At 43.1% G+C, this 27,314-nt stretch overlaps 2 protein-coding genes across 6 annotated transcripts in view; both read right to left on the reverse strand.

Annotated features, from left to right (window-relative positions):
• Positions 1-205: 205 nt before the first annotated feature.
• The window catches only part of PALD1 (phosphatase domain containing paladin 1), a 193,048-nt gene continuing 165,939 nt past the window's right edge, over positions 206-27,314 (reverse strand). For all 5 annotated transcript variants that reach the window (XM_073353587.1, XM_073353590.1, XM_073353589.1 and 2 more), the window contains 2 exons: positions 24,459-24,614; positions 206-2,002 (listed from right to left, as the gene is read on the reverse strand). In XM_073353587.1, the coding sequence (XP_073209688.1) occupies positions 1,853-2,002; positions 24,459-24,614 (306 nt within the window). In that variant the 3' untranslated portion in view covers positions 206-1,852. The remainder of the gene's footprint in view (positions 2,003-24,458; positions 24,615-27,314) is intronic.
• On the reverse strand, positions 11,523-13,234 carry LOC140915147 (uncharacterized). The gene is made up of 2 exons (XM_073354724.1): positions 12,633-13,234; positions 11,523-12,043 (listed from the first exon to the last, which is right to left on the reverse strand). The coding sequence occupies exons 1-2, from the start codon at positions 13,036-13,038 to the stop codon at positions 11,523-11,525; spliced, it is 927 nt and encodes a 308-aa protein (XP_073210825.1). The 5' UTR covers positions 13,039-13,234.

Here is a 27,314-nt window from a genome sequence, read left to right on the forward strand (position 1 = left end):
TTTCAGGAAACCTGTAATATGATAGATTTGTTAGTAGCACTCTATAAAACATGAAGTTATCAGGTTAGTACAAGAATTTTTGCAAAACTGTTTTGGCAAAGCAGGGAACACTTAGTCACAGATCCTCAAAGGTATTTAGGCACCCTACTCCCCACAAAGATCTTTAACCTTAATGAAATAATAAACACACACGTGGAGAAACCCAAAAGATCACATAAAATTTAGAAACAAAGTGGAGGCATACAGCTGTACAGTAGTTTTGCAAAAAATACAGTGTCTGTTCCATTATCAGAAAGGAACTGAATACAAAAATTGATATACATCTGTTTGTAACAGAAATCAGTCAACAACAGGGCTGTTTCAAAGTTCTCTGCATACCGGTGCCATAAACTACCTTCAACGAGCAAGTTTATTTTGGTTTTACGTCACTTCAACATAGCCACCTTTCAGTTACTATAGGCGACGAGGAGAAGTGAAAACATTTTATGCTGTCAGATGGCTGTGTTAGAGGTAACAAAAGACAAAGAAATAGCAACTGCCTCTTGCAAGTTACCAATTTATCTATTCAGTTATATCACCAGCAAATAATTTAAACCCTAAAATATCCTGCTGGAGATGTAAAATACTTGATCTGATGCTTTGCGTTTATAAAAAGAAAAGAAAACAAAATGCTCCATCAGAAAGAAGCCAAAAATAAAATGCTTGATCAACAGAAGCCTTGGTGCTTGGATTTTGAAGTAGCAATAGGAACAATTCCAAATAAAATACACACCTCTTGGTATTTTAATTTTTTCAAAAAATTCACTTTTTAATTTCTGATGTATGCACCTCCTGAACTGCTGGCAGCCGATGAAAGCAGATTTGGAAAGAGACAGACTGCATGCTTGTGCATTTGTACTTCATATCTTATTTTGTCATCCTGTTCATGCTAGCTCTGGACTATTCCATTTCTGCTCACCAAACCTTCTGCAACCAGCCTCTCCCTCAGATGTGATAGTGAGAATGCGACTTTATTCTGTATCTGAACACACTTGATTCACCTTATTTTTCAATCTTTCCAATCCCTTCTTTTTTATTATTTCCTCTGTGAAGGGTTTTTTTTAAATTGCTTTAGATACACTGTGTGAAATCCTGGTTTCAATGGCAAAATTCCTATTGATTTCAGTTGAGCCAAGATTTCATCTTTCATTTCTGGATCCACAAAATGTGGCTTTTTGCTAAACAGAGGCTTTGGTGCCATACTGCAGCATAAGCATACAGGCTCTGGAAACAGGGCTTTTGACTGTAGCAGAGCTGTGGGAAGTTATTCCTTATATTTTTCTCAAACACCTCTAGTTTGTTAATAAAGTTAATTTTAAAAAGTGTAATAAATATGCACAAACATAAAAATCCAGATCTCATTCTAGTGCCTACGGGATTCTTCATGAATCCCAAGTTGGCCTGCAAATTCTTTTACATTTATATGACTCTCTCTGTATATAGTGCATAGACTGCACTGCTATAGTGGGAAAGTGAGGAAGGCCATGAAAAATTTGGCACTTGCTGCTAATACATTCACTAAATTAAGAAGATTTGTTTTAAACATTTCAGAGATTTTTTTTAAAGGTTACACAATGTTTTCAATTAGACACCTGTTATTTAATTTACAATATTTTTTATTGTGTCTAACAGAACACTATAAATTTTTGTTTTTTAAAGTCAATTTAAGGTGTGTCCCGTCCTGCTCCAATCTTTCTAGAAACAAAGTCTTTCCTTAAGGCAAATTCTCCCTCCCCCCATCCATAAAAAGCAAGAGAACCAGCCAAGTATGGAGAAACGCAGAAATTCCCAAGGTGCCTCACAGCATCAGGTCCTAAATGAACTCCCCTCGGAATGGAAGTTGGCTACAGCTCTGTTCCTGCCAGCGATAGCGGAGCTTGGAGAGAGACTTGTCTTCTAGGTTCTCAAACTCAGCAAACCCCAGCTGATTCAGGATCTCGTAAACTCCAGCCTTGGCCGCCACCTGAAAGCAAAGGAGGGGGAAAGGGAGAAGGAAGAATCTTAAATTTCCTCTGAGTATACAGGCTGGATTATATCGAGCGCAGAAGTGTACCAGGATGGCATTCCCGTTGCCCTTGATGTAAAACCACCGGGGTAAGTGAACAGGATTAGAAAGAACACCACACAAAACAAGAAGGGCAACTCTGACAGAAATGTGCTTTCTATACAATGGTAGGGATAATGATGTGAGTAAGGGGGAAGGCAGCAGATGTCCACTGCTGCAGCTCTGCATATCTCTACGGAAAGAAAGGGAAAAAAGAAAAAGGGATTTTTCTCTCCCTCTGCTTGGTGCAAAACTTGCTCCTATTACAGGAATCTTTAACAACACTGCAGCACTTCTGGTCTCTCCTAACAGCTCCTTTCAGCAGTACTACCATGGGTCACCAACCTGGCACAACTCTCCACCAAAAACAAAAACAAATAAATCACCAAAAGCCAAACCTTTGGGCATACTGGGTCACACAATATCTAATAATGCCACCAACAAAACATCTACTTCTTTCAGGGCGAAGGGTAGAAATTTGTTTGCCCTTCTCCGCTCCTCTGGGGCCCTCCCCTCCCCCAGGAGTTCTCAAAGATAATTGCTAATGGTTCCAAGATTACTTCAGCTCATGCCTGAAGTTCCCAAGGATGATTTTCATCAGGCCCTGCCAATATGAATACTTCTAACTTATTTAAATATTCTTGAACCTGTTCTTTCCCTATTTTGGCTTGTGTCCCTTCCCCCTTGTTGTTAATATTAGTTGTATTTGGTCACCATTAACCTTTTTTAGTAAATATTGAAGCAAAACAGTCATTAAACACCTCAGCCTTCTTGATGTCATCAGTTATTAGTTTCTCCTTCCCTGCTAAGTAGAGGATCTACACATTCTTCAACTTTCTCTTGTTCCTAATGTATTTAAATAACCTCTTCTTATTGCCTTTTAGATTCCTTTCTACATGCAATTCATTTTGTGCCTTTGCCTTTCTGATTTTGTCCATACATGCTTGTGTTATTCTTTTGTACTCCTCCTTATGTTCCACTTTTGGTAGGATTCCTTTTTAGTTTTCAGTTCACTAAAGTGCTCCTGATGGAGCCATATTGGCCTCTTACTATTCTTCCGATCTTTCTTCATATCAGGATAGTTTTCAGTTGTGCCTTTAATATTATTTTCTTCAGAAATTGCCAGATCTACTGAACTCCTTTATCCCTAAAGATTTTTTTCCCAATGGGACCTTACCAGTTTTCTGAGCTTGTTAAAGTCGGTTGTTATTTTTTTAAGTCCACTGTACTTATTCTGCTGCTCTCACTCCTTCCTTTTCTTAGAATCATGAAATCTATCATTTCATGACCACTTTCACCCTAGTTGCCTTCCACCTTCAGATGCACAACCAATTTCTCCCTGTTGGTCAGAATCAAGTCTAAAATGGCTGTTCCCCTGGTTACTTCCTGCACTTCCTCAAACAAAAAGTTGTCCCCAATATAGTCCAAGAACTTATTGGAAATCTTGTGTTTTACCATATTACTTTTCCAACAGATGTCTGGGTAGTTAAAGGAGCTGTGGTTGTTGTTAGAGCGGGTAGTTAGAGGCACTGTGACAGGTCCAGTACATACTTAACCTAACAAAAGCTTGAACTATGGTCATACATATGGTAACAAATAAAACCTCGTACTTTCCTACATCTGGTGCTTAAACATTTTATAAGCCACTTTTTAACTGTTTGTGTTAGCATTTGCAGGGTTTGTTAGCTTTGGCGGAGTTCTGGAAAAGTTACAATGTTGCCTTGTTTTTGCTAAAAATGTAGTGCTTATGAAAGGGCAGAGAGGGACTGACAGCACTTCAGCCCAAAGACTTCCTTTTATCCATAAGCCAGGCACATGCCTCCCCTGAAGTACCTCAAGCTTAGCCTCAACCATCCCCCATCATGGATATGTGAAGTGAGCAGGGGTGGAAGGGAGACAGATTTAAATAGTGTACATACACTGCCCTTGCTGTGGGCATGCTAAGGAAACAGTCCTGTTACAATCAATTCCTTTTCTGTTAATGCCTGGACTCTCTGAACAGACAGCTCCTGCAGCCTGATAATGCATGACAGCCTCTTCATTAGGGGAAGCGCTCTGTATTATCCATGGGGATGGACGATAACTGATGTAGCATCCCAGGGTTGTCAACTAGATAAATAGTCAACATCTTTCAAATAAAAAGCTATTGGATAGCTCACTTTTTATGCATGGTCCTATACACCGATTGAAAAAAAAAAAGATTTTCAGATGCTCTCAGCACTTACACAGGCAACAAAAGCATTACAAGTGTAGTACTCAGGAAAAAACAACCGGTAAGCTTCTATCTAGAGAAAGGTGCTATAACAGTGAATATAGACAAGGTTTGCCGTGTAGCCACATCCACACAATGTAATTTGGTTTCAGCGGGAAGATAAAGACTCATATAGGAAGTTATCCAGCATGTGTCAGTCTTAAGAAAGAAAGAGTATCGATTTAGAGACTGCACAGTTTGGTGAGAGACAGAGGTTGGCATAGAGAGAAGTGTTCTACCAAACCAGTGAGATCAGACGTCTCAAATGTTTGGTAATCAGGATTCTTACTGAAGATGTTATATACACATAAACCACATTCCGCACTTTGTATGCCACCCCACACAATAAAGAATGTTAAGGGTGCAAAGTGAACCACTCAGTCAGGAAATGCTGAAGTTAAGTTGAACAGGTAAGTTTACCTCTAGCCCTCTATACTGATCTCAGCGAGAGGAGAATCATGCCCAGTGTGTGTTTCAATTAACAAAGCTGCTGCAGTGAATAAATAGCTGCTTGTTTGAGCTCCTGTCTCAATGCCTGTTTTTAATTCAGCACTGGGATGCTCTGAGTGACTTGATCTTATCCTTTCCCAGAACTTCCACTTTCACACACACCCTTCATCTGTCTCTGTCTCTCCCATCCAGCTGCTGTCAGTCTGGGAAGCTAGCTGCCAATCTTGCACCTAATTAGTGATTTACTGAAGAGTGTAGCAGAGGAGCTGCCATTTTATTCTATAATGTAGAGGGCACTCATTTGCACATGAATAAAATAAGGACTTTTTCATAACTTTCCCCTTTGCCAAAATTCAACAGGCCAAAAAGCATTTCAATAATGGTCAGCATTAGGTCAATCCTTCGTGATGTTTCCTTACTGTTTAGACAGTAAATATCACTTTAGAACCCTCTTTCTAAATCCTATCAGTAGGTTCGTTGTACTCTAAGGTGCTGAAAATGATGATCATCATACCATCTTGTATTCAGATCCTCCTGCATAATGTGATTACATGGCCATGTAATCAGTCACATAATTGTCCTTCTGTGATGATATGTGTCCAAAAGTGTCTCTATCAATTGCTCATTTCAGTCTGTAATCATAATGTGCTCTATGTGCTTGACTTCTAAGACGGTGTGTTAGACTATCAAAGGAGAGCAGACAGTTCCAACGCACTCACCCACAGGAGACAGGCAGACATCAGGCTGGGGATTACAACCCATTGAGACTGAATGGATCTAACTGTCCAAACACTGCAGCAGCCATCAAGAGGGCATTCTCCCAGAGAGGCCCTATTGCATGCTCAATTGACTGGAAAAACCAACTGTCAGGCACCAGGATATTTCACACCTGGGCCCATAAACAAAAAAATGATTCAGCAATATGGTAATTTGACCCAGGCCCCACACAGGGAGGGTGGCGCTTTGTTGAACCTGTCAGAAGGAACCAGTCAGAGCGAGAGCGAGACAGACATGCACAGAAAGATCTTGGTGGTTTAAGAGAATGTGAATTGGGTCTGTTCTATTCCTGTAATGAGACTAAATGTGTGTGTCAGCTGTTAGTTGTTTTAAAATCTTTTTTTGTTTCTTTAATGCTTTGTCCCAACGACTAAATAAAAATACTTTGAGAAGGCTGTTGTTCAGTGGCACTGGTCACAGATTCCCAAAGGGAAGAAACGCAGGTGCCTGGAACCAAATCAGATTTGCAGTGAGACAAGCGGTTGCTGTGCATAAGGTATCATAACCAGAGCCCCTAAGAGAGGGAGAACGGCAAAATGCCATGCAAAACTGGTGGAAGAGTTTTTGCCATGCAAAACAGAGCAAGAGGCTTATCCCCTGAGGGGGTGATTTAGAGAGACCAGAAAGGGAACTGAGGTACAGCTAACCCTGGACCCAGGGCAGCTTTTTCTTTGAATTGGCTCCAGAATCTCAGCTTTCATTTGTTTTTAAAAAATTAAGTCTCTACTTGCTATGCTCACAAAGAAAGCCTGCAAAACGTAAAGTGAATCTACCAATGCAGTCAGACCCGCCTGAAACTGCTCACTGGTTGCAACTAGAACTTTGAAGTGTGAACTCCTCCCATCCATCTCACTTTGAACCCTAATGAAAGTACGTTATATGTCATCATTGTTAACTATTTCACACATATTAGTTTGTTCTTCTCCATTGTTGGGAGTAGAGCAGAGAGTAGGCCAGGATGCAGTGGATGTTTGCTGGAGTAGGAAATGAGGAATTTCGTTCTCCGTCCCCAAATTTAAAGTGACTTTCACCCCTGTCTAGAAGGCAGAAGAGAAAGAAGAAGTGCATCTCTCTCCTTATTACTAGCTCCCACCCCATCTGTCCCCTATACAGCTACCAAAACTCTCAGCTTCCTCCTCATCCCCATAACTTCCACAATGCATTCTTGCATTATCAATATAAAAATAAAATCAGCAGCACACTGAATATGTACGGGTAGTGCAACATTAATGTAATATCAAACGCAAAAATAAGGTATACCGTACAGCCTGTTCTGTACTTCATTACAGTGCATGGGGAGGCTTGGGAAGACACTCCTGAATCCTTGCCTTCCTGCTGCATCGGACCTAGGGCCTTGCTTATATTTATATAGCATTTTTCATTCTGAAACATCTCAAGCACTTTACAGAGGTAATATACAGGGATCATTCACCTGCCACTGTAAAGAGTCACTTCTGATGTGGAATCATGCCACTATTTAAGTGATGCTACTTAATATTGGGGCGGGGGGGAATACTGTATCCAACTGAAATGACAGAGGGACTTTAGACAGGAAGGGCCTTCTTCTCCTCTCACAGTGTAACTTCATTTACTACTGTAAGTAAAAGGAGAATCAGGCCTCAGAAAGTGTAATGACCCAGGCTGGAATCTGGCCAGGACACCAGGGTTAACACACTACTCTTCAAAAGTGCGGTGGAATTTTTAGTGGCTGTAAGTGGTGAGGGGGCTCATGGTGCTACTGCACCTTGTTCCTCTCTCTAGCTTTGTGAGCTGAACCCCCTCATTTTATGATGCCTGAAATGGCCTACTGCAGGTGGCATTATGAGCCAGGAAAACAAAAAACATTCTAAACGAATCCCCAGGGCACAGACTGAACCTCTCACTTTAGAGCCCCTTAAGAGTGGAAAGGAAGCAAAGGCAAGGGAAATTTTAAATATTAGTATAAAAAAAATCACAGATGTGAGTGCAGTTTGCCAATAGCACAAGGTACTCCAGACTAGACAATGCCATCCCTCCCATCCACTAAGGGTGCTTTAGGAATAATGAAATCCTCTAGGCAAATGCAAGGGCAGAGAATTAAATGACGTGCAGACTCCAGTTTCCATGTAGGAACATTTAAGGCAGAAAAAGCTTAGACACTCTTGATGGCGAGAGCGCTATGGGAAGATGGAGACATCAGCATCATTTCTGACCAACACAGCTATGCTGGTATACGTTTTATAAAATTGTACCAACAGTACAATTTTGGTTAGGGGTATGATTTTATACCACTAGAGTTATACTGGTACAATCCCTTGTGTGGACGCAGTTTTATCTGTACAAAGGTAACTTATACCAGTATAGCTTGTTCCCCTGCCTGTACAAGAATAGCTATAAAGCAGCTTTTACTGGTAGAGCCACACCACGGGGTTGTACTGCTTTAACTATACAACTTGTGCGTCTAAAAAGGCTCTAAGAGCACAAAGAGGCTTCTGCTGGCACCTCTGAAGTGGAATCCCAATGCTTCGTTAGTCAGCAAAGATCTGTTGCTTCATACTCTCTCATGTCTAACCACGCATTGGGGTGGGCAAGACTAGCTCTGTAATTCAGTTTTGCTCAGGGCACTAGAAGCACTTAAGCTGCCTCTCCCTCCCTACTCCCACTGTTTGGCAATGAAAACAAGGAAATAAATGAGGTGCCATTTCCCTCAGCTATTTCAGTTTGAACACAGCAGAGCACATTTCAACTCCGATTTTGTTTTCGAAGAGAATGTTGGGTAAGGCAGTGCAGATAACATTCCTTCCTCCCCTTGCATTCTACACCCCTGATTTGGGCAGGGCACTCGTGGCGCTTTTCTCTTCCCCCTCCCTCCCCTCAAAGTGATGAATGTCCTTTTCCAGCACAGTCCCTTCAATCGAGATTGGGCAGGCTCTGATTGTAACCAGAGTTGGCAGATGCCCCTTTCATCTCATTCCGAAAAGATCAAACATGCCAATATGAATTAGCAGGGCTAATTGAGACAGAGAGGGGAGGAGGTTTTCCCACAACACACAAGCCAGAGACTCCCCACTTACTGCCTACACAAATGAGAGAGAGGCTAATCTCAATGCACAGATAAAAAAAAAAAAAAGAGAGACAGAGAGAGTCCCAGCCCCCTCTACTCCCTTTGCCCACTCTATTTTACCTTCTTACATCGCTCAGGGTATGTCTACACTATGAAATTAGGTCGAATTTATAGAAGTCGTTTTTTTAGAAATCGGTTTTATATATTCGAGTGTGTGTGTCCCCACAGAAAATGCTCTAAGTGCATTAAGTGCATTAACTCGGTGGAGTGCTTCCACAGTACCGAGGCAAGCGTCGACTTCCGGAGCGTTGCACTGTGGGTAGCTATCCCACAGTTCCCGCAGTCTCCGCTGCCCACTGGAATTCTGGGTTGAGATCCCAATGCCTGATGGGGCTAAAACATTGTCGCGGATGGTTCTGGGTACATATCGTCAGGCCCCCGTTCCCTCCCTCCCTCCGTGAAAGCAAGGGCAGACAATCATTTCGCGCCTTTTTTCTTGAGTTACCTGTGCAGACGCCATACCACGGCAAGCATGGAGCCCGCTCAGGTAACCGTCACCGTATGTCTCCTGGGTGCTGGCAGATGTGGCACTGCATTGCTACACAGCAGTATCAACCCATTGCCTTGTGACAGCAGACGGTACAGTAGGACTGGTAGCCGTCATCGTCATGTCCGAGGTGCTCCTGGCCACAACAGCAGGGACTGGTATTTGGAGTGACTTGACCAGGTCACATGGGCAGACATGGGCGCAGGGACTAAATTTGGAGTGACTTGACCAGGTCATTCTCTTTAATCCTGCAGTCACTCTTATTGAACCATCTTATGGTGAGCAGGCAGGCGATACGGATTGCTAGCAGTCCTACTGTACCATCCTCTGCCAGGCAGGCAAGAGATGAGGATGGGTAGCAGTCCTACTGCACCAGCTTCTGCCGAGCAGCCATGAGATGTGGATGGCTTGCAGTCCTTCTGCACCGTCTGCTGCCAGCCAAAGATGTAAAAGATAGATGTAGTGGATCAAAACAAGAAATAGACCAGATTTGTTTTGTACTCATTTGCTTCCCCCGTCTAGGGGACTCATTCCTCTAGGTCACACTGCAGTCACTCACAGAGAAGGTGCAGCGAGGTAAATCTAGCCATGCATCAATCAGAGGCCAGACCAACCTGCTTGTTCCAATAAGAACAATTACTTAGGTAAACCATTTCTTATTGGAACCCTCCGTGAAGTCCTGCCTGAAATACTCATTGATGTAAAGCCACCCCCTTTGTTGATTTTAATTCCCTGTAAGCCATGTCGTCAGTCACCCCTCCCTCCGTCAGAGCAACGGCAGACAATTGTTCCGCACCTTTTTTCTGTGCGGACGCCATACCAAGGCAAGCAAGGAGGCCGCTCAGCTCACTTTGGCAATTAGGAGCACATTAAACACCACACGCATTATCCAGCAGTATATGCAGCACCAGAACCTGGCAGAGCGATACCGGGTGAGGAGGCGACGTCAGCGCGGTCACGTGAGCGATCAGGACATGGACATAGATTTCTCTGAAAGCATGGGCCCTGCCAATGCATGCATCATGGTGCTAATGGGGCAGGTTCATGCTGTGGAACGCCGATTCTGGGCTTGGGAAACAAGCACAGACTGGTGGGACTGCATAGTGTTGCAGGTCTGGGACGATTCCCAGTGGCTGAGAAACTTTTGCATGCGTAAGGGCACTTTCATGGAACTTTGTGACTTGCCTTCCCTGCCCTGAAGCGCATGAATACCAAGATGAGAGCAGCCCTCACAGTTGAGAAGCGAGTGGCGATAGCCCTGTGGAAGCTTGCAACGCCAGACAGCTACCGGTCAGTTGGGAATCAATTTGGAGTGGGCAAATCTACTGTGGGGGCTGCTGTGATGCAAGTAGCCCACGCAATCAAAGATCTGCTGATATCAAGGGCAGTGACCCTGGGAAATGTGCAGGTCATAGTGGATGGCTTTGCTGCAATGGGATTCCCTAACTGTGGTGGAGCCATAGACGGAACCCATATCCCTATCTTGGCACCGGAGCACCAAGCCGCCGAGTACATAAACCACAAGGGGTACTTTTCAATAGTGCTGCAACCTCTGGTGGATCACAAGGGACGTTTCACCAACATCAACGTGGGATGGCCGGGAAAGGTACATGACGCTCGCATCTTCAGGAACTCTGGTCTGTTTCAAAAGCTGCAGGAAAGGACTTTATTCCCAGACCAGAAAATAACTGTTGGGGATGTTGAAATGCCTATAGTTATCGTTGGGGATCCAGCCTACCCCTTAATGCCATGGCTCATGAAGCCGTACACAGGCAGCCTGGACAGTAGTTAGGAGCTGTTCAACTACAGGCTGAGCAAGCGCAGAAGGGTGGTAGAATGTGCATTTGGACGTTTAAAGGTGCGCTGGCGCAGTTTACTGACTCGCTTAGACCTCAGCAAAACCAATATTCCCACTGTTATTACTGCTTGCTGTGCGCTCCACAATATCTGTGAGAGTAAGGGGGAGACATTTATGGCGGGGTGGGAAGTTGAGGCAAATCGCCTGGCTGCTGGTTACATGCAGCCAGACACCAGGGCAGTTAGAAGAGCACAAGAGGCCGTGGTACGCATCAGAGAAGCTTTGAAAACCAGTTTCGTGACTGGCCAGGCTACGGTGTGAAAGTTCTGTTTGTTTTTCCTTGATGAAACCCCCTCCCCGGCCCTTGGTTCACTCTACTTACCTGTAAGCTAACCACCCTCCCCTCCTCCCTTCGATCACCGCTTGCAGAGGCAATAAAGTCATTGTTGCTTCACATTCATGCATTCTTTAGTCATTCATCACACAAATAGGGGGATGACTACCAAGGTAGCCCAGGAGGGGTGGTGGAGAAGGGAAGGAAAACGCCACACAGCACTTTAAAAGTTTACAACTTCAAAATTTATTGAATGCTAGCCTTCTGTTTTTTGGGCAATCCTCTGTGGTGGAGTGGCTGGTTGGCTGGAGGCCCCCACAACGCGTTCTTGGGCATCTGGGTGTGGAGGCTATGGAACTTGGGGAGGAGGGTGGTTGGTTACACAGGGGCTTTAGTGGCAGTCTGTGCTCCAGCTGCCTTTGCTGCAGCTCAACCATACACTGGAACATACTGGTTTGATCCTCCAGGAGCCTCAGCATTGAATCCTGCCTCCTCTCATCACGGTGCCGCCACATTTGAGCTTCAGCCCTGTCTTTAGCCCGCCACTTACTCTCTTCAGCCTGCCACCTCTCCTCCCGGTCATTTTGTGCTTTCATGCACTCTGACATTATTTGCCTCCACGCATTCGTCTGTGCTCTGTCAGTGTGGGAGGACAGCATGAGCTCAGAGAACATTTCATCACGAGTGCGTTTTTTTTTCTTTCTAATCTTCACTAGCCTCTGGGAAGGAGAAGATCCTGTGATCATTGAAACACATGCAGCTGGTGGAGAAAAAAAAAAGGGACAGCGGTATTTAAAAAGACACATTTTATAAAACAGTGGCTACACTCTTTCAGGGTAAACCTTGCTGTTAACATTACACACATAGCACATGTGCTTTCGTTACAAGGTCGCATTTTGCCTCCCCCCACTGCATGGCTACCCCCTCAACCCTCCCCCCTCCCCGTGGCTAACAGCGGGGAACATTTCTGTTCAGCCACAGGCAAACAGCCCAGCAGGAACGGGCACCTCTGAGTGTCCCCTGAAGAAAAGCACCCTATTTCAACCAGGTGACCATGAATGATATCTCACTCTCCTGAGGATAACACAGAGAGATAAAGAACGGATGTTGTTTGAACGCCAGCAAACATACACTGCAATGCTTTGTTGTACAATGATTCCCGAGAACGTGTTACTGGCCTGGACTGGTAAAGTGTCCTACCATGGAGGACACAATAAGGCTGCCCTCCCCAGAAACCTTTTGCAAAGGCTTTGGGAGTACATCCAGGAGAGCCGGGAATGCCAGGGCAAATTAATCCTTTCACATGCTTGCTTTTAAACCATGTATAGTATTTTAAAAGGTACACTCACCGGAGATCCCTTCTCCACCTGCTGGGTCCAGGAGGAAGCCTTGGGTGGGTTCGGGGGGTACTGGCTCCAGGTCCAGGGTGAGAAACAGTTCCTGGCTGTCGGGAAAACCGGTTTCTCCGCTTGCTTGCTGTGAGCTATCTACAACCTCATCATCATCATCATCTTCTTCGTCCCCAAAACCTGCTTCAGTGTTGCCTCCATCTCCATTGAAGGAGTCAAACAACCCCGCTGGGGTAGTGGTGGCTGAACCCCCTAAAATGGCATGCAGCTCATCATAGAAGCGGCATGTTTGGGGCTCTGACCCGGAGTGGCCGTTCGCCTCTCTGGTTTTCTGGTAGGCTTGCCTCAGCTCCTTACGTTTCACGCGGCACTGCTTCGGGTCCCTGTTATGGCCTCTGTCCTTCATGCCTTGGGAGATTTTGACAAAGGTTTTGGCATTTCAAAAACTGGAACAGAGTTCTGATAGCACAGATTCCTCTCCCAATACAGCGATCAGATTCCGTACCTCCCGTTCAGTCCATGCTGGAGCTCTTTTGCGATTCTGGGACTCCATCATGGTCACCTCTGCTGATGAGCTCTGCATGGTCACCTGCAGCTTGCCACGCTGGCCAAACAGGAAATGAGATTCAAAAGTTCGCGGTTCTTTTCCTGTCTACCTGGCCAGTGCATCTGAGTTGAGAGTGCTGTCCAGAGCAGTCACAATGGAGCACTCTAGGATAGCTCCCGGAGGCCAATACCATCGAATTATGTCCACAGTACCCCAAATATGACCCGGCAAGGCCGATTTAAGCGCTAATCCACTTGTCAGGGGTGGAGTAAGGAAATCGATTTTAAGAGCCCTTTAAGTCGAAATAAAGGGCTTCATCGTGTGGACGGGTGCAGGTTTACATCGATTTAACGCTGCTAAATTCGACCTAAAGTCCTAGTGTAGACCAGGGCTCAGAATGACTCAATAACTAAACACCACCTATGTACACCTCACTTGCCTCCTCATTATTTGCTTAATCTTGGAAGATCCTTTTTCACTGTACTGAGGCTCTTTAGGTGCAAATTTAGTGTCTTCCCAGTCTCTCTTCAATGTTAACGTCTAAAACAATATTTTGCACAAAATTTAAAGGTAATTCAAAGCCCAAAATCGAATGTCACTCTAAGTTACCGCAGCTGAAGAGTACATGTCACTTGCAAACACTGCATCTTCGATTTTATTTTGGTATTTGATGCCTAGGTGCAACTGAGATGCACCACAGATGCATGGACAAGATTTTATAAATGTATAGAGCCCTATGCACACATGTACACTAACAATAAGGTCTCTCTTCCAGCGTGATATCACCATAGTTACAATTAGAGGTGCTCAGTTTGGAACACTTTTAATTTAATAAAGTGGAGCAGCTGACAGAGCTTTCTCTGTGGATGGCTCTGAACTTTAGAATTCAGTACATCCCAGTCCAATTGTAAATGGGCTGGACACCTCCCAAGCACCCTCTTATGGCCTAGCATCACTCTGTAGGCACCCTGCCTCGGTTTCCCTCTTCAGCTCAGGGCCCCTACAACCAAACTATCAAAACAACTCTTCTTTGGTTCATCCACACCCCTCTTTGGGACTGGATTTTTTAAAACAACAAAATCAGACCCAAAATAAAGTTTTAAAATCTTCCCCAAATCCACACTTCCACTCTTTCCTGCTGGGGTCTCCCAGGTCATACCCTCCCTGGATTGTCCTGAATGACTAAGGGTACATATACACGGGGAAAAAATAAAAAACAAAACAAACTCAGCTGTGAGTCTCAGAGCCCAAGTCAACTGACTCGGGGCTCACAGGGATCACGTCCTGGGGCTTAAAATAGCAGTGCAGACGTACTCTCGGGGTATGTCCGCATTGCAATTAAAAACCCAGGGTTGGCCGTGCCAGCAGACTCAAGCTTGCAGAGCTCGGGCTAAGGGGCTGTTTAATTGAGGTGTAGATGTTCTGGTCTCAGGCTAGAGCCTGGGCTCTTGGACCCTTCCCTCTCACAGGGTCCCCGAGTCTGGGCTCCAATCCAAGCCTGAACATCTATACCACAATTAAACAGTCCCTTAGCCTGAGCCCTGTGAGCCTGAGTCAGCCAGCATGGGCCAGCCATGGGTGTTTAACTGCAGTGTAGACATATCCTCAGAGTCCCCTATTAGAGCCTCCTCGTGCCCAGTAGCCAATCCCTGCGTTCACAAACTTCTGCTGAAGTCTCTCACTCCAGCTTCACTCTTGTTTCTCTCCCAGGGCACCTCTCTCTCTCTCTCTGCAGCTTCCTGCTGCTGATCATAGGAGAATCAGCTCCTTCACACTCAGCTGGTTCTACTAATTAAACCCCACACTCCATCCCAGGTGTGGCAAGCAGGGCTAATTGTATGGGGCTGGCCAGTGTCAGGCCACTGTCCCCTTAAGGCACAGGCAACCACATTACACCAATATAGCCTGAATCTGTTAGCCTTCAGGGAATACTGCAAAGCTAATCTCTTTTCCCAGGTTCCAAGGAGGGAAAGGTGTGTTCAGGGCTGGGACTTGGGTAGTTTTAGTTTTTATTTTATTTTCTGGTTTGGGTCAAGTTGCTAGGTTTAGTTTTGCTGGTGTAGTATTTGTACTGTTAATATGAAGCAAAGAGACCAGAGTATGTATGTTTTTCTAATGTCTGATTTGTATAAATCCAAATAAATTAATAAAACATTTATTTATGATGTTTCTTTCCAGATCAGAACTTTTCCAAAGTTCAGGCTGCTTGGATCCAGGGTTTTGGTGTGGCTCATTATAGACAGTTTAGTGTATATTTTATATTATATATATATATATATATATATGATATATATATATATACACACACACACACACACACACACACAAATAAAACGTATGAATGACATTTAAGAAATGGAGTTTGTATTTTCTCCCTGGAGAAATTAGACCTGTGGTTTACAGTTTCAGACTCAGAGTTTATGCTGTTCAAATCAAGCTTATTCTTCCTTATACAATGAATTCTGCTTATGAAAAGGGTCTTTGGGACCCAGTAAGTCCTTAAAAAAATAGAACAGTGGCTTTTATAAAGAAGTGCATTTAGAGGAAAAAAACCTATGGCTTTGTATAGAGGGAGGGTATTTCAGACTAGGCCTCACTACAGAGAAGCATTCAGAATTGATTTGTGTTCATGTACAGTACGCATTCAGTTAGTTTATGATCAAGCCTTTGAAGGGTTGAGACATGGGAGACGGCTGAAATTTGCCAGAATATTTAACTTTTTAGCTTTAAACTCCCCAGGTGAGAAGTGCAATGGGGTACGTTCACACTGCAATGGGTACAACTGCATGAAGCAAGAACAACAGTCTACTACAGAAAACAGTGGAGGAGGGAGAGAATTGACAAATATGCTGCTTCATATTTAGCATATTTGTCCCCATCACCCTTTTAGTTTGTCCCAGTTAACTCTTGCTGGCAGAATTCATGACATCCCATCATGCTACATCACCATAGGAAGTCTGACCACCTGGATGCCAAAAGATTAAGCTGGCCAAGGAAGCAGAATGGAGTTTGCTCCCTTTCAGCTCCTGCGGCTAGGAGCCATCATTTACGTTTTTGAAAAGAATTCTAACTTGGGTTTAAGATGTAGGATTTGAGCATCATGTGATAGTTTAAGATGTTAACAGAGCATTTGTCACATGTGCGGAGGACGCATCAATGTTGGTATTACAGGCGCTCTGATTCTACAGTCTTCTTAGCTTATGCGCAACATGCCTCAGGTGGCACGTGACCAGAATCCATTCCCAAATTTCGTCCACTGATTAGATCATCAGCTTTCCTGGCCCAGGCCAGGTACTGACTGGGAGCACAACATGAACGCTGATCCATGCCCATTCTACAGTGATGGGGGACATCTAAGAACCTTTAACACCCAAACGCTCACCCAGACCCCCCATTTCCACAGCGAGCTCCCTTACACTTCCCACAAATATTGATTGTGGAGGGTTAAAGAACTTGAAGGAAGGTTGCCTTGACCAGTGATTTTCTTGATTTTCATTGACCGCGTTACTGAGAGTTGCACATAAGTAATCTTAATTCTAGGCAAATGAAATGTTGTTGTTTGAATTTTATGTTTAAGTGCACTGGGACTTCCTGGACTGCCCACCTCTGCAGAGCTTGTACAAATGTGCAGTTCAGCTAACCCCTCCACCCCCTTACACGCCACACAAACAAGTTTAATCTCTGTATTGAGAGATGTGGAGAGTGCACCAACTCAACCAACCTTTGCATGCATCTACAAAACCTTCCCTGCGTCAAATGAGTAGGACTGCTGCACAGAAAGAGCTGATTGCTTGGATATGAGAGATGCCAAACTCCTGATAAAGGAGAAGCCTCAAAAAGCCCTTTGTGCCTGGGAATAATGGGGAGGAGGAGAATGCTTTCAAGGGGCAGTTTAATACCTCATAAAAAAGAGAGAAGGGGAAGGGGGGGAGAAAAGAAAGAAGCAGCCTGTCTCTGCCTCACTGCTCCAACAAGCGTTCTTTCAGTTTAATGGATTGCACTCTATCTCCCTCATTTCCTCAACATGACCTCATCCCCTAGAGACGTGACCCAGCCCAGACTTGTTTGAAGAGTTGTATTGTTTCCTGTTCTGTTTGTTTAGAGAGGTACAAATAGCCAAACCATTTCAAACTACAGGGATTCATTTTCAACAGTAACATTTGTGTGTGTGTGGGGGGGGGGGGTGTTCAGGTTTTTTACTGTGCGTTGTTTTATGGGTGGGAGGGAAGGGGGGTACACCTATGCTGTGTGCTGAAAGTTAACCTAGCAAGGCCCCATTAACAAAGCTCCTAGCAGACAAAAGATAAAATCATCTTAATCCAAAAACTACTTCCAGGACAAGAAAGCTATTAACCTCTAAGGATACTTGCCAGATGTATAAACCAGGAAAGAGAAGCAGCAGAAAAAGCGCACAGAGGAAATGGAAATTCATGTTACAAACATTTTATGTACACACACACCCCAAGCCATGATCTGAAGAGGTAAACAGGGGTGTTGCTAAACCCCATCACCCCAAAGTTATGATTAAAATTCTGTCTGCAATACAATTTTTAACTGTTTGTAACCAGTTAGTGGTTAGTCTCTACTCAGTTTGTAACCATGGCAACTCACCATGTTTCACCCTTGCAAGGGGCCTAAGCCAGCATATGTTTGTGTTCCTGTAACCTGTTTTGCCATGTGAATGAGACCCTATACCTATGCCTGTGTAAGCAGTTAGGCAGGACATCCCAGAGCACACTGCTGCATGTGTTGCTGACACCACTCTGTGCATGTTCTGAGGCAATATAGGATAGCTGCTCAGATTTTCCCAGAATGCACAGGTGTAAACATTATTAACCAGCGTGTAGGTGTGGATGCACAAACTCAGATGATACACGGTTGTGTTGTGAAAAATGCTGTTGTGGGGCCACAAATTGTTACGAACACATCTAACAGATAAAGGTGTTCACAGAATATTTGCAAACACCTGGTTGTACTTGTATGGTAGATGGGTCCCTAGTTTCCTTCCTATCCAATCCTCAGGTTTTCAAAATTAAGATACAATACACACCATATTTCCACACCATCCTGGGAGAGTGGGACTTGAACCGCCCTCCATGCTAGCTGTGACCATGACCCCCCAGATACACAAAATGAGAAACTGAGGTTAGCGAGTTTGGGCCCTTAGGAGTACCGGCTATATTAGATTATTGTAGAGTGGTGTCTGGTTGTCGGATATCTGCTCAAACTCTTGAAGGAAACAGCTCAGGATGCTCCCAAGCGGCTCACTAATGCAGGATGCTGTGGTGCTACCAGAAAACTCCAGATTTGCCGGATCCAAGAGTCAGATAACATGGTCCTGCACAACAAAGATCTCTCTGCCATTATGGTCACACAAAGATAATGTATATTATTATTTCTTAGCTCTTAAAATGTGGGACAAACACTTTAATTATCCCCACATCCTAGCCTGTATCCATCCCAAACTTTCTCATGGAAGTCCTTGCTATAAATCAAAAGCCAGTTAGTGAGTAACTCCCACCATCAAAATATGCTACATCTCCTTTAGCTTAGTCCAAAAAGCACTCAACCAGCGGTAGCAGAAATATCCCTGCAACAAGTTTCCCTCCCATTGCACCCTTAGAGGCAAAGGAGCTGATTTAGTGGTGACATCATCAAATCATCATCATAAGATTACTTGGGAGATTTTCACTCTACTGTCCGTTGGTAAGGATGGCAAAAGTGGTCCAGTTATTACCCCAGGGAGGGGAGCTCCCTCCTGCTACTTTTTCTAGAACATATATGAACAAATTCTCTTCTTACTGTTGCTAAACTCACTTCAGAAAAGAAAAAAGAGCAAGCAAAATATCAAAGCTGGAAAAGCTGACAAATCAGCCATAATCTATCAAGAATACACATAAATTCCATTCTTTTCTGTGCACGTCCATCTGACCAAACCATGAACTGAGATTAACACATCAACGGCAACCCAGAAGCCAGACGTTCTGAAGTTCAGTGCACGGAGACAGCAGGAAAGAACAAAAAGGTACACTGGTGAATTCCAGCAAAAATCTCCCCCATGCAGAGAAACCATGGCAGCTAAGAGGCAGAAGGAGGAAAGAAAAAGGGAGAGAAGGATGGGAGCAATCTGAGTCCAGAATTCACAGGCTTCACAATATATGCATACCCTTCAGCTGTTTCCATCTGACAGCAGCTGTCTCAATCATGGCAATTACCACTGGAATATAATCATTCCCCAAGAGGGACCCTGATATTTCAGATGCAGAAACCTATGTCCCAGCACTAAAGACAGTGCAGGGTTTGGTCTAGTTTGTGGAGTGGGGATGAATTTATTATTTATATTGTCCATTCCCTACTTCCAAAGATGGTTTTCATAATTTCAAAAGGTTCACCAGGAATAATCACTTCTGACTAGGAGTCAAGGCGATTTGCAAAAGTTTGCTCTTTTTAAAAAAAAAAAAAAAAAAAAAAAAAGGGCTTGTACCCATGTTTAACATCGTTATGATGTAGTAAGGGAGAGCCTAACTTTCTGGGGTTTTTTGGGGGGTGGGGGGGATATTAAATAATTCTTTTTCTGTTTGATTTTTACCTCAGAAATGTCAGTGATTGCAAGTCTGCCTCTCCCTCACTGAAGAGCCCTCTAGGGTCTCAGGCCTGGTCTATACTAGGAAATTAGGTCAGTGTGAAAAATCCACACCCCTGAGCCACACTGTTAAATCTACCCAACCCCCAGGGTGGACAGTGGACAGACTGGTTCTCGGGGAGGCGGAGTACCTAGACTGACAAGAGAAGCCCTCCCATCAGCACAGGTAGTGTCTTCCCTGAAGCACTACAGTGGTACAGCTGCATTGTCTTAAGTGTAGTCTAGCTCTCACAGTATGGTTACTGTGACTCAAACACCTAATGGAAAGGGTGCAGTTTTTGACACTAATAAAGAGACATTCTTTATCCAAAATGTTCATGAGTCATTGATCCTACATAGGTGTTAAAAAAAATTTAAAAGGTCAAATTTTAAAAGAAAGTAGGGGCCTAAAGTTATTTAAGTACCTAAATCAGAAGCCAGATTTTCCAAAAGGTGCTGAGCATTCAGCAGTTCCTATGGATCTCAGTGGAGCTGTTATGTGGTCAGCACCACTGAAAATCTATACACTTATTTAGGTGTCTAAATACAGACACAGGAATGTAACTTAAACCTCCCAACTGAGAACATTTTAGTGAAAGTTTTAAACACTGACTAAAATTCCCTTCACCTCTCAGTTGCTTACTTTTCACACACTTGACTTTTGTGATGTCATTTCACCAGTTCTTCAGTCATCTCAGAGTCTGCCAGGGCAGACAAGACCTGAATTTCTAATGCTTAAACAAAATCGGGGGGCGGGCAGGGGAGGCTAAAAAAGCACAAACTTGCCATTTCCTTCAATCCCGTCCCTCCTAGACACAAAAGCTTTCAGACTTTCATCGCATTAATTCAGTAAGGAGAGCACAAGCCCAATTTTTTCCCTTCCTAGGTCACCTTTTAAGAGCTGGTCTAGGTGTGAACATTAATGCATTCAGCTTGGACACCTTCACTTAGTTACTTACTTTCATTTGACACCACCCAGAGAATTTTTGAATGGAGCACTTTTTGTATATCCCAGCCCCATCGAGGCTCTAGTTTGTAAACATATACATGAGCTCTGAGTCATATGTTTCAATACAATGGGTGATACTGCTTTCAGATTTGTACTATGGTAAAACTACGGGTTAATAAAGAAACAGAAAAATACTCATTATTTAACTGTAAAGGCAAAATTCTTCTTCCAAGGTAATTGTGCAGTGGGCAGGGAGGAAGGAGCAATGTCATAATGGCAGTGATTCACAGGATGAAATGCTGACCTGATTGAAGTCAATGGCAAAACTCCCATTGATTTCAATGGGGCCAGGATTTCATCCATAGATTTAAGGCCAGAAGAGACATGAAGATAATCTAATTTGACTTCCTGCATAACACAGGCTATAGAATTTCACACAGTGATTCCTACATTAATCCCATAACTTCTGATTGATCTAGAGCACATCTTTTAAGATACCTAAACTTTATTAAAAGATTTAAGTGACAGAAGAGACCGGATCCCTACATAAGCTGTTCTAATGGTTAACTACCCTCAATGTTTTACTTCTAGTCGGAATTTGTCTTGCTTTAACTTCAAGACAGTGGAACTTGTTATGCCTTTGTCTGTTAAATTAAAGAACCCTCTACTATCAGAAATTTTCTCTACAGGTAGTACTTATCAATTGTGATCAAAGCATCACTTTACCATCTCATTGTTAAGCTAAATAGACTGAGGTGCTTTGGAAAGGCAGTTTTTCTAGACTTCAAATAATTTATGTAGTTCTTTTCTGAACACCTTCGAATTTGTCAACAACCTTACATGCAGCAAAGAGATCAAATTTTCCAGGTACCCACAAAGGCCATTTGGAAAAGAAGGTGGCTTCTGTTTTTCACATCTCTACACTTGTACTGATCGTCCCAGTGATGCCAGGAATTTGGACTGGTGATAAACATCAAGAAATCTTGCAGTACCAGTGCTAGGATGTTGAACAGTGGCAATGACAGAAGATGTCTTTTTAAAAAGTGATATAATAAAACTTGTGCAAAACCCTGTGTAGACACACTTGTTTTGGTTTAGTTACACTGATTCCTAACCATTTTAAGCTAAACCAAAATAAGCTTGGTTTACACCAGAGTAAGAACATGCATATAGCCTTTTGCACCAGTTTAACTAAATCAGTTTTTTAAAAAAATCACACCTTCAATAAATTGGCACAACTTTCTCACATCGATCTGAGCTTGCGACTGCTGTGATGCACTTCATCTCAGATAGGATGATGGCAGGGAGGGGGGTAACTAGTGTCACTCAGCAGTGACCTCTGACTGACCAAAGCATGATGCTGATGGGTACTAAAATGAATGCCATCCCCTCCTATTTGTCTAGAAGGGCAATGAACTGGCTACAATGTGGAGGCAAGAGAAGTAAAGAAGGGAAATTTCATGGAATCCATGCACTGCCAAACCATAATTGCCTTCTGTTTTTCTAACAATGTAAACAGTGCCAGCTGCCCAGAATAGGTTTCAGTTAATCTAATTCAGGTTTAAATTGAAGTGTAGGATGGATCACAGGTTGGACTGTATCACAGGGTGACTCCAAAAAAGAGGGCATGAACTGCAGATAAAAAAACGGCAGGGACTTGTGGGAGTTCAGGAATATTTAGTATGTAGAACAGGTGCAATCAGAGGGAGGAAGAGAGGATGTAACTGGGAATACTCAAAACAGGAGTGAAATTGAAACAGGCATTTTTTGGGAAAAAACATTATAGGGCAGCAAAGCAGACAGATAGGTGGAGGAACTAGATTGGCTGCAAGCTCTCCTTCCAGCCCAAAATGTTGCTATTTAAATAGATAGTCAGTAGTTTTAAACATGACTGAAGACAAAATAGTTAGGAGGTCCCTAAGCCTCCTGTTTGAATGAATCAAACTGAGGCAGCAGCAGTGCTTGGGAGATCCAATTTAAAATTAGGATATTTCCATAAAAGGTCCACTTGCCATCTTACCAGCACACTAAACAATACCAAACATTCAGGCTCACAGCAGGATTCTGGATGATCAAAAGAAATGGGACTTGTATATACCAGCTGAAATGTCTAAAACTGTCTTGAAAGGGTTTGAGTTTTTTTCTTTGGTCATGTCTCATGTGTTTGAATTACCACTCATCCTCAGATTCATGGGCTAGTCCCACACCTACGCTACAGGATAACTGCAGAGCCCAAAAGTTATCGGAGGATATGATCATACTGTATCACCCTATCAGGACACTGCATCAAGACATGAAGACGCAAATGGTGTGACACAGAATTGGACATCATAACACAAGTGCTCATTCAGATACTAATCAGGACATCCTGTGAACAATGGCTCAAAAGAAGAAAACAGCTGTTTTCCATGAGAGTAAATCCAGGATTGCAGTGGCAACAACCCATTCTGGATTTACAGCAACATATGACTGCAAGTGAACAGTTTCTAGGAGGTTTGTGTTTCTTTCTGTGAAAACTCTGAGTGGAGGCAAGGTGAAGAGCTAGTGGCTGTGAGCAATTGTTGACAATGAGGAAGTAGAAACGTGGCCGGGGATGAAAGTAAAAAACACAAGTAACAAATAAAAAGTTGCTCTTTTGGGTAATTTTATCACAAATGGCAGGATTACTTTATTATATGTACTACTAGTCACTGGAACCTCATAGCAGGGTTCAGTTAAAAATAAAAAAACAATGCCCCCCCACCCCAAAAAAAACCCCCAAAACAAAAACAAAACCCAAGGTCCAGCCTAAACCACCACCACAATCCCTTGAAATGAATGTACCCAAAGTACACACATGTTTGTGAGGTTTTCATAAAGTTTCTTAGAGGGAGAAAATTGGGGGAAGTCCTTACACTCACCCTATCATCCCTGCCCCTTCTCACTTGCAATGGCAGGACTACTTCTGCAGCTGGAGTGGAAGGTGCAGCTGACTAGGGCCTACTGTGGGGAAATGGGACCAAAGGTTTGGATAAATTCAGCTAAGCACCCACACTCTGGGGCACACATTCTAATGGAAGTTTTTCAAGTATACACTTCACTAGCTCAGATAGGAAGCTTACCTCCCATGTACCTAAAAGGTTTTTTCATTTACATTAACAATTTCTATCCAGATAAGGACCAATATGTGTTGCTGTATAGTGGGATTGTGTATTGCTGATACTACCTGATAAAGCAATTGTGTCACTAGCAATAAATTTGAAACATGTTTTAAATTATTTCATTTGGCTTCTTTATTTGGTTGAAGTGGACCAAGAGGAAGGACTGGAGAAAATTATTCTATTGGTCTGCGCCTAGTCTATACAGTAGGTCAAGTGGGTCTTTTTCCGTATTCAGAAATCACCATTCCCCTTCCAGGCAATAGTTTTTCGGCATTCAGCCAAACTGAATTTGATTTGTGGATGGGCTAGCATATAAACCCTATATACAAAGATGAGCCATTTCTGAGGTCCATTGCAAACATGAGAGAAGAACAGGTTTATGAAATACTGCTTTGGTGAAACCTTTGGTCATGAACACACTGGTAATCAGAAAAACCAGCTGCCTGAGCCAGTCATCATTTCCTCTCTAATACAAATGCAGGATTGAGTGTAGGCCCCATTAACACACACTCAATGCAGTTGATTTCTCTTCCTAAGTGCTAACTGTGGGAGCTAGGAGAATTCTTACCTCACGCATCCAGACACTGAATGGCCTCTGCCAAGAGTCCTTCTTCTCCAGATGCAGGTAGGCATTGAACAGGATCAGATAGATGTATCGTTCCAAATACTGTAGGCTCCGCAGTTGCAACGTCCGCATTTCCTTCTCTTCCTTGGCTGTTTTCCCCTGAAATGAAGGATGACATAATTGGAATGATTCAAAGTCACCATCACGGATTCCATTTGAACATCACATACAAGAATGCACTGAAAACAAAGATCTATATACCATGGGCCTAATTCTGAGCTGATGTAAACAGGAGGGGTAGGATATCTATAAGAAATAAGAGTACATTATTTCTTCATCTGAACAGAATAGTCAAGAGCAAGGAATATCATCACAATGACATTAGATGGTTCTTTCTATTTCTCTGGAAGGGAAGAGTACAGTTAGCTTTAGTTTATTGGGGGAATCCTTAAGAAATTAGTAACTGGAATCTCAGCCTGTACTTAAGGCACCCCTTATTATAACATTTTAGGCTTTCAGTTCAGCAATTCCACAACGATCAAAATGCCTTCTACTTTTTAAGAGATAGTCCATCACTGAGGGGTTCTCCCTTCTAGCAAAAGATCTACTGCAAAAAAAGTCTTCTTCCCCTTTAAAAATATTCCTACAGTTGAGATATTCCCCTTTTAAAATCCATTGGTATCGTCATAAATATAAAGGGAAGGGTAACCACCTTTCTGTATACAGTGCTATAAAATCCCTCCTGGCCAGAGGCAAAACCCTTTCACCTGTAAAGGGTTAAGAAGCTAAGGTAACCTCGCTGGCACCTGACCCAAAATGACCAATGAGGCGGCAAGATACTTTCAAATCTGGGCCGGGGGACAGGCACAAAGGGTTTGGTCTGTCTGTGTGATGCTTTTGCAGGGAACAGATCAGGAATGTAAGCCTTACAACTCCTGTAATGTTAGTAAGTAATCTAGCTAGAAAATGCATTAGATTTTCTTTTGTTTAATGGCTTTTAAAATAAGCTGTGCTGGAGGGAATGTATATTCCTGTTTTTGTGTCTTTTTGTAACTTAAGGTTTTGCCTAGAGGGATTCTCTATGTTTTGAATCTGATTACCCTGTAAGCTATTTACCATCCTGATTTTACAGAGGTGATTTTTTTTTTACCTTTTCTTTCATTAAAATTCTTCTTTTAAAAACCTGACTGATTTTTCATTGTTCTTAAGATCCAAGGGTTTGGGTCTGTGTTCACCTGTACCAATTGGTGAGGGTTATTATCAAGCCTTCCCCAGGAAAGGGGGTGTAGTGCTTGGGGGGATATTTTGGGGGAAGACCTCTCCAAGTGGTCTCTTTCCCTGTTCTTTGGTTAAAACACTTGGTGGTGGCAGCATACTGTTCAAGGACAAGGCAAAGGTTGTACCTTGGGGAAGTTTTTAACCTAAGCTGGTAAAAATAAGCTTAGGGGGTCTTTCATGCAGGTCCCCACATCTGTACCCTAGAGTTCAGAGTGGGGAAGAAACCTTGACAATCCTGTGAGGCTTTCTCCAAGTAGAAGTCCCCATAATTTGGTGGGAGGTGTGAAGCCATAAAGAATCTATCACATTGGAGAACAAGTTGCATAAAACTATGAGCCTTTCCTCACATCATCTTGTCTGTCAGTGAAGTCCCCCTGAAGGAGTTTCTCACAATATTCCTACATGAGCACAAATTTATCCACCATCCCCAGTCTCCAAATGCCCAGGAAGAAGAATTGAGCCAGCTCTTCAATCTCACCTTTCCATCATAGGGCAAACCAATGTTTACAAGAATGAGGGAGAAGTCAGATACAGCCTGGTAAATAAAAGCCATGACATTTAGGACAATATCTATCTTGTAATCTTGAATGAATGTGATGATCTCACATCAGACCCTGGTGGAAAGTCTTTGCTTCCTCTTTGCTCCAGGAAGGTTCAAGTACAGTTTATTTTTAGTTTCACATTTTTTTGCTGAAGCTCTTCCATGTTATTGTGATTCATCAGCACTACTGCACACCAGGTAGATTTTACTTCCTGGAACACATTCTGTTCACACCACAATGCACAGCAGTTCTGGCCTATTATACAGCATCCCCAGTCCAAGGATTCTCTCACTATTTCTCATTGGTCTTTCCACATACTGCTGGTATAAATCCCTGTAAATCCTTGTAGAAGGATCCTTGCTTTCCTTGACCAGGTCAGCCATTATGTTCTTACTGGACAAATCTCCCTGCTCAATAAGTACTATATCCCTTCCCTTGCTGCCCTATCAAGTGCCTGTCCTGGTTCGGCTCACCCATTTTTTGACAGGCTATTATGCGGTTGAAAAAAAGTACTTTGTGATCAGTTTTTCCTCTCTTAAAGGATTATGTCTCTCCAAGACAGGAAGAGACAAAGCTGAGGAGTCAACAAATTTAAGTTTTGTTTTTTCTTTTTTTAAAGTGGTATCACACGATGTCTCCTTGGCAACAACAAATGTAACAAGTGATCGCACAACACTTGTATCAAAAAATGAAGTTGAGGAACACTCTCAAGTGGATTCTATATACATAAAGCCCTAGGCTTCGTGAACGTCAACCAGCCCACCCCACCGCACAGCAGGCTACCTACAAAAAAAACTCTCATTTTCTGCTATCTGTAGAAAATAAAGAAAACGACTCGTGTTTAAATCATGGGCTGCTTCAAAAGCATCCATGGGAACAAAAGACAACGTAGCCTAACCACCTTCTAAAGTTTAAGGACACTGTGAAATGTGAGCCCCAATCCTGGCTCGCATTGAGTTAGTTTCCATACTTACATGTGCAAATGTGGACCCAGGTGTAGAGGAATGTTTTTACAAGTGCACATTAGCTTTCGCTTTCT

The sequence above is a fragment of the Lepidochelys kempii genome, chromosome 7 (assembly GCF_965140265.1).
Source record: "Lepidochelys kempii isolate rLepKem1 chromosome 7, rLepKem1.hap2, whole genome shotgun sequence".
Classification (NCBI taxonomy): Eukaryota; Metazoa; Chordata; order Testudines; family Cheloniidae; genus Lepidochelys; species Lepidochelys kempii.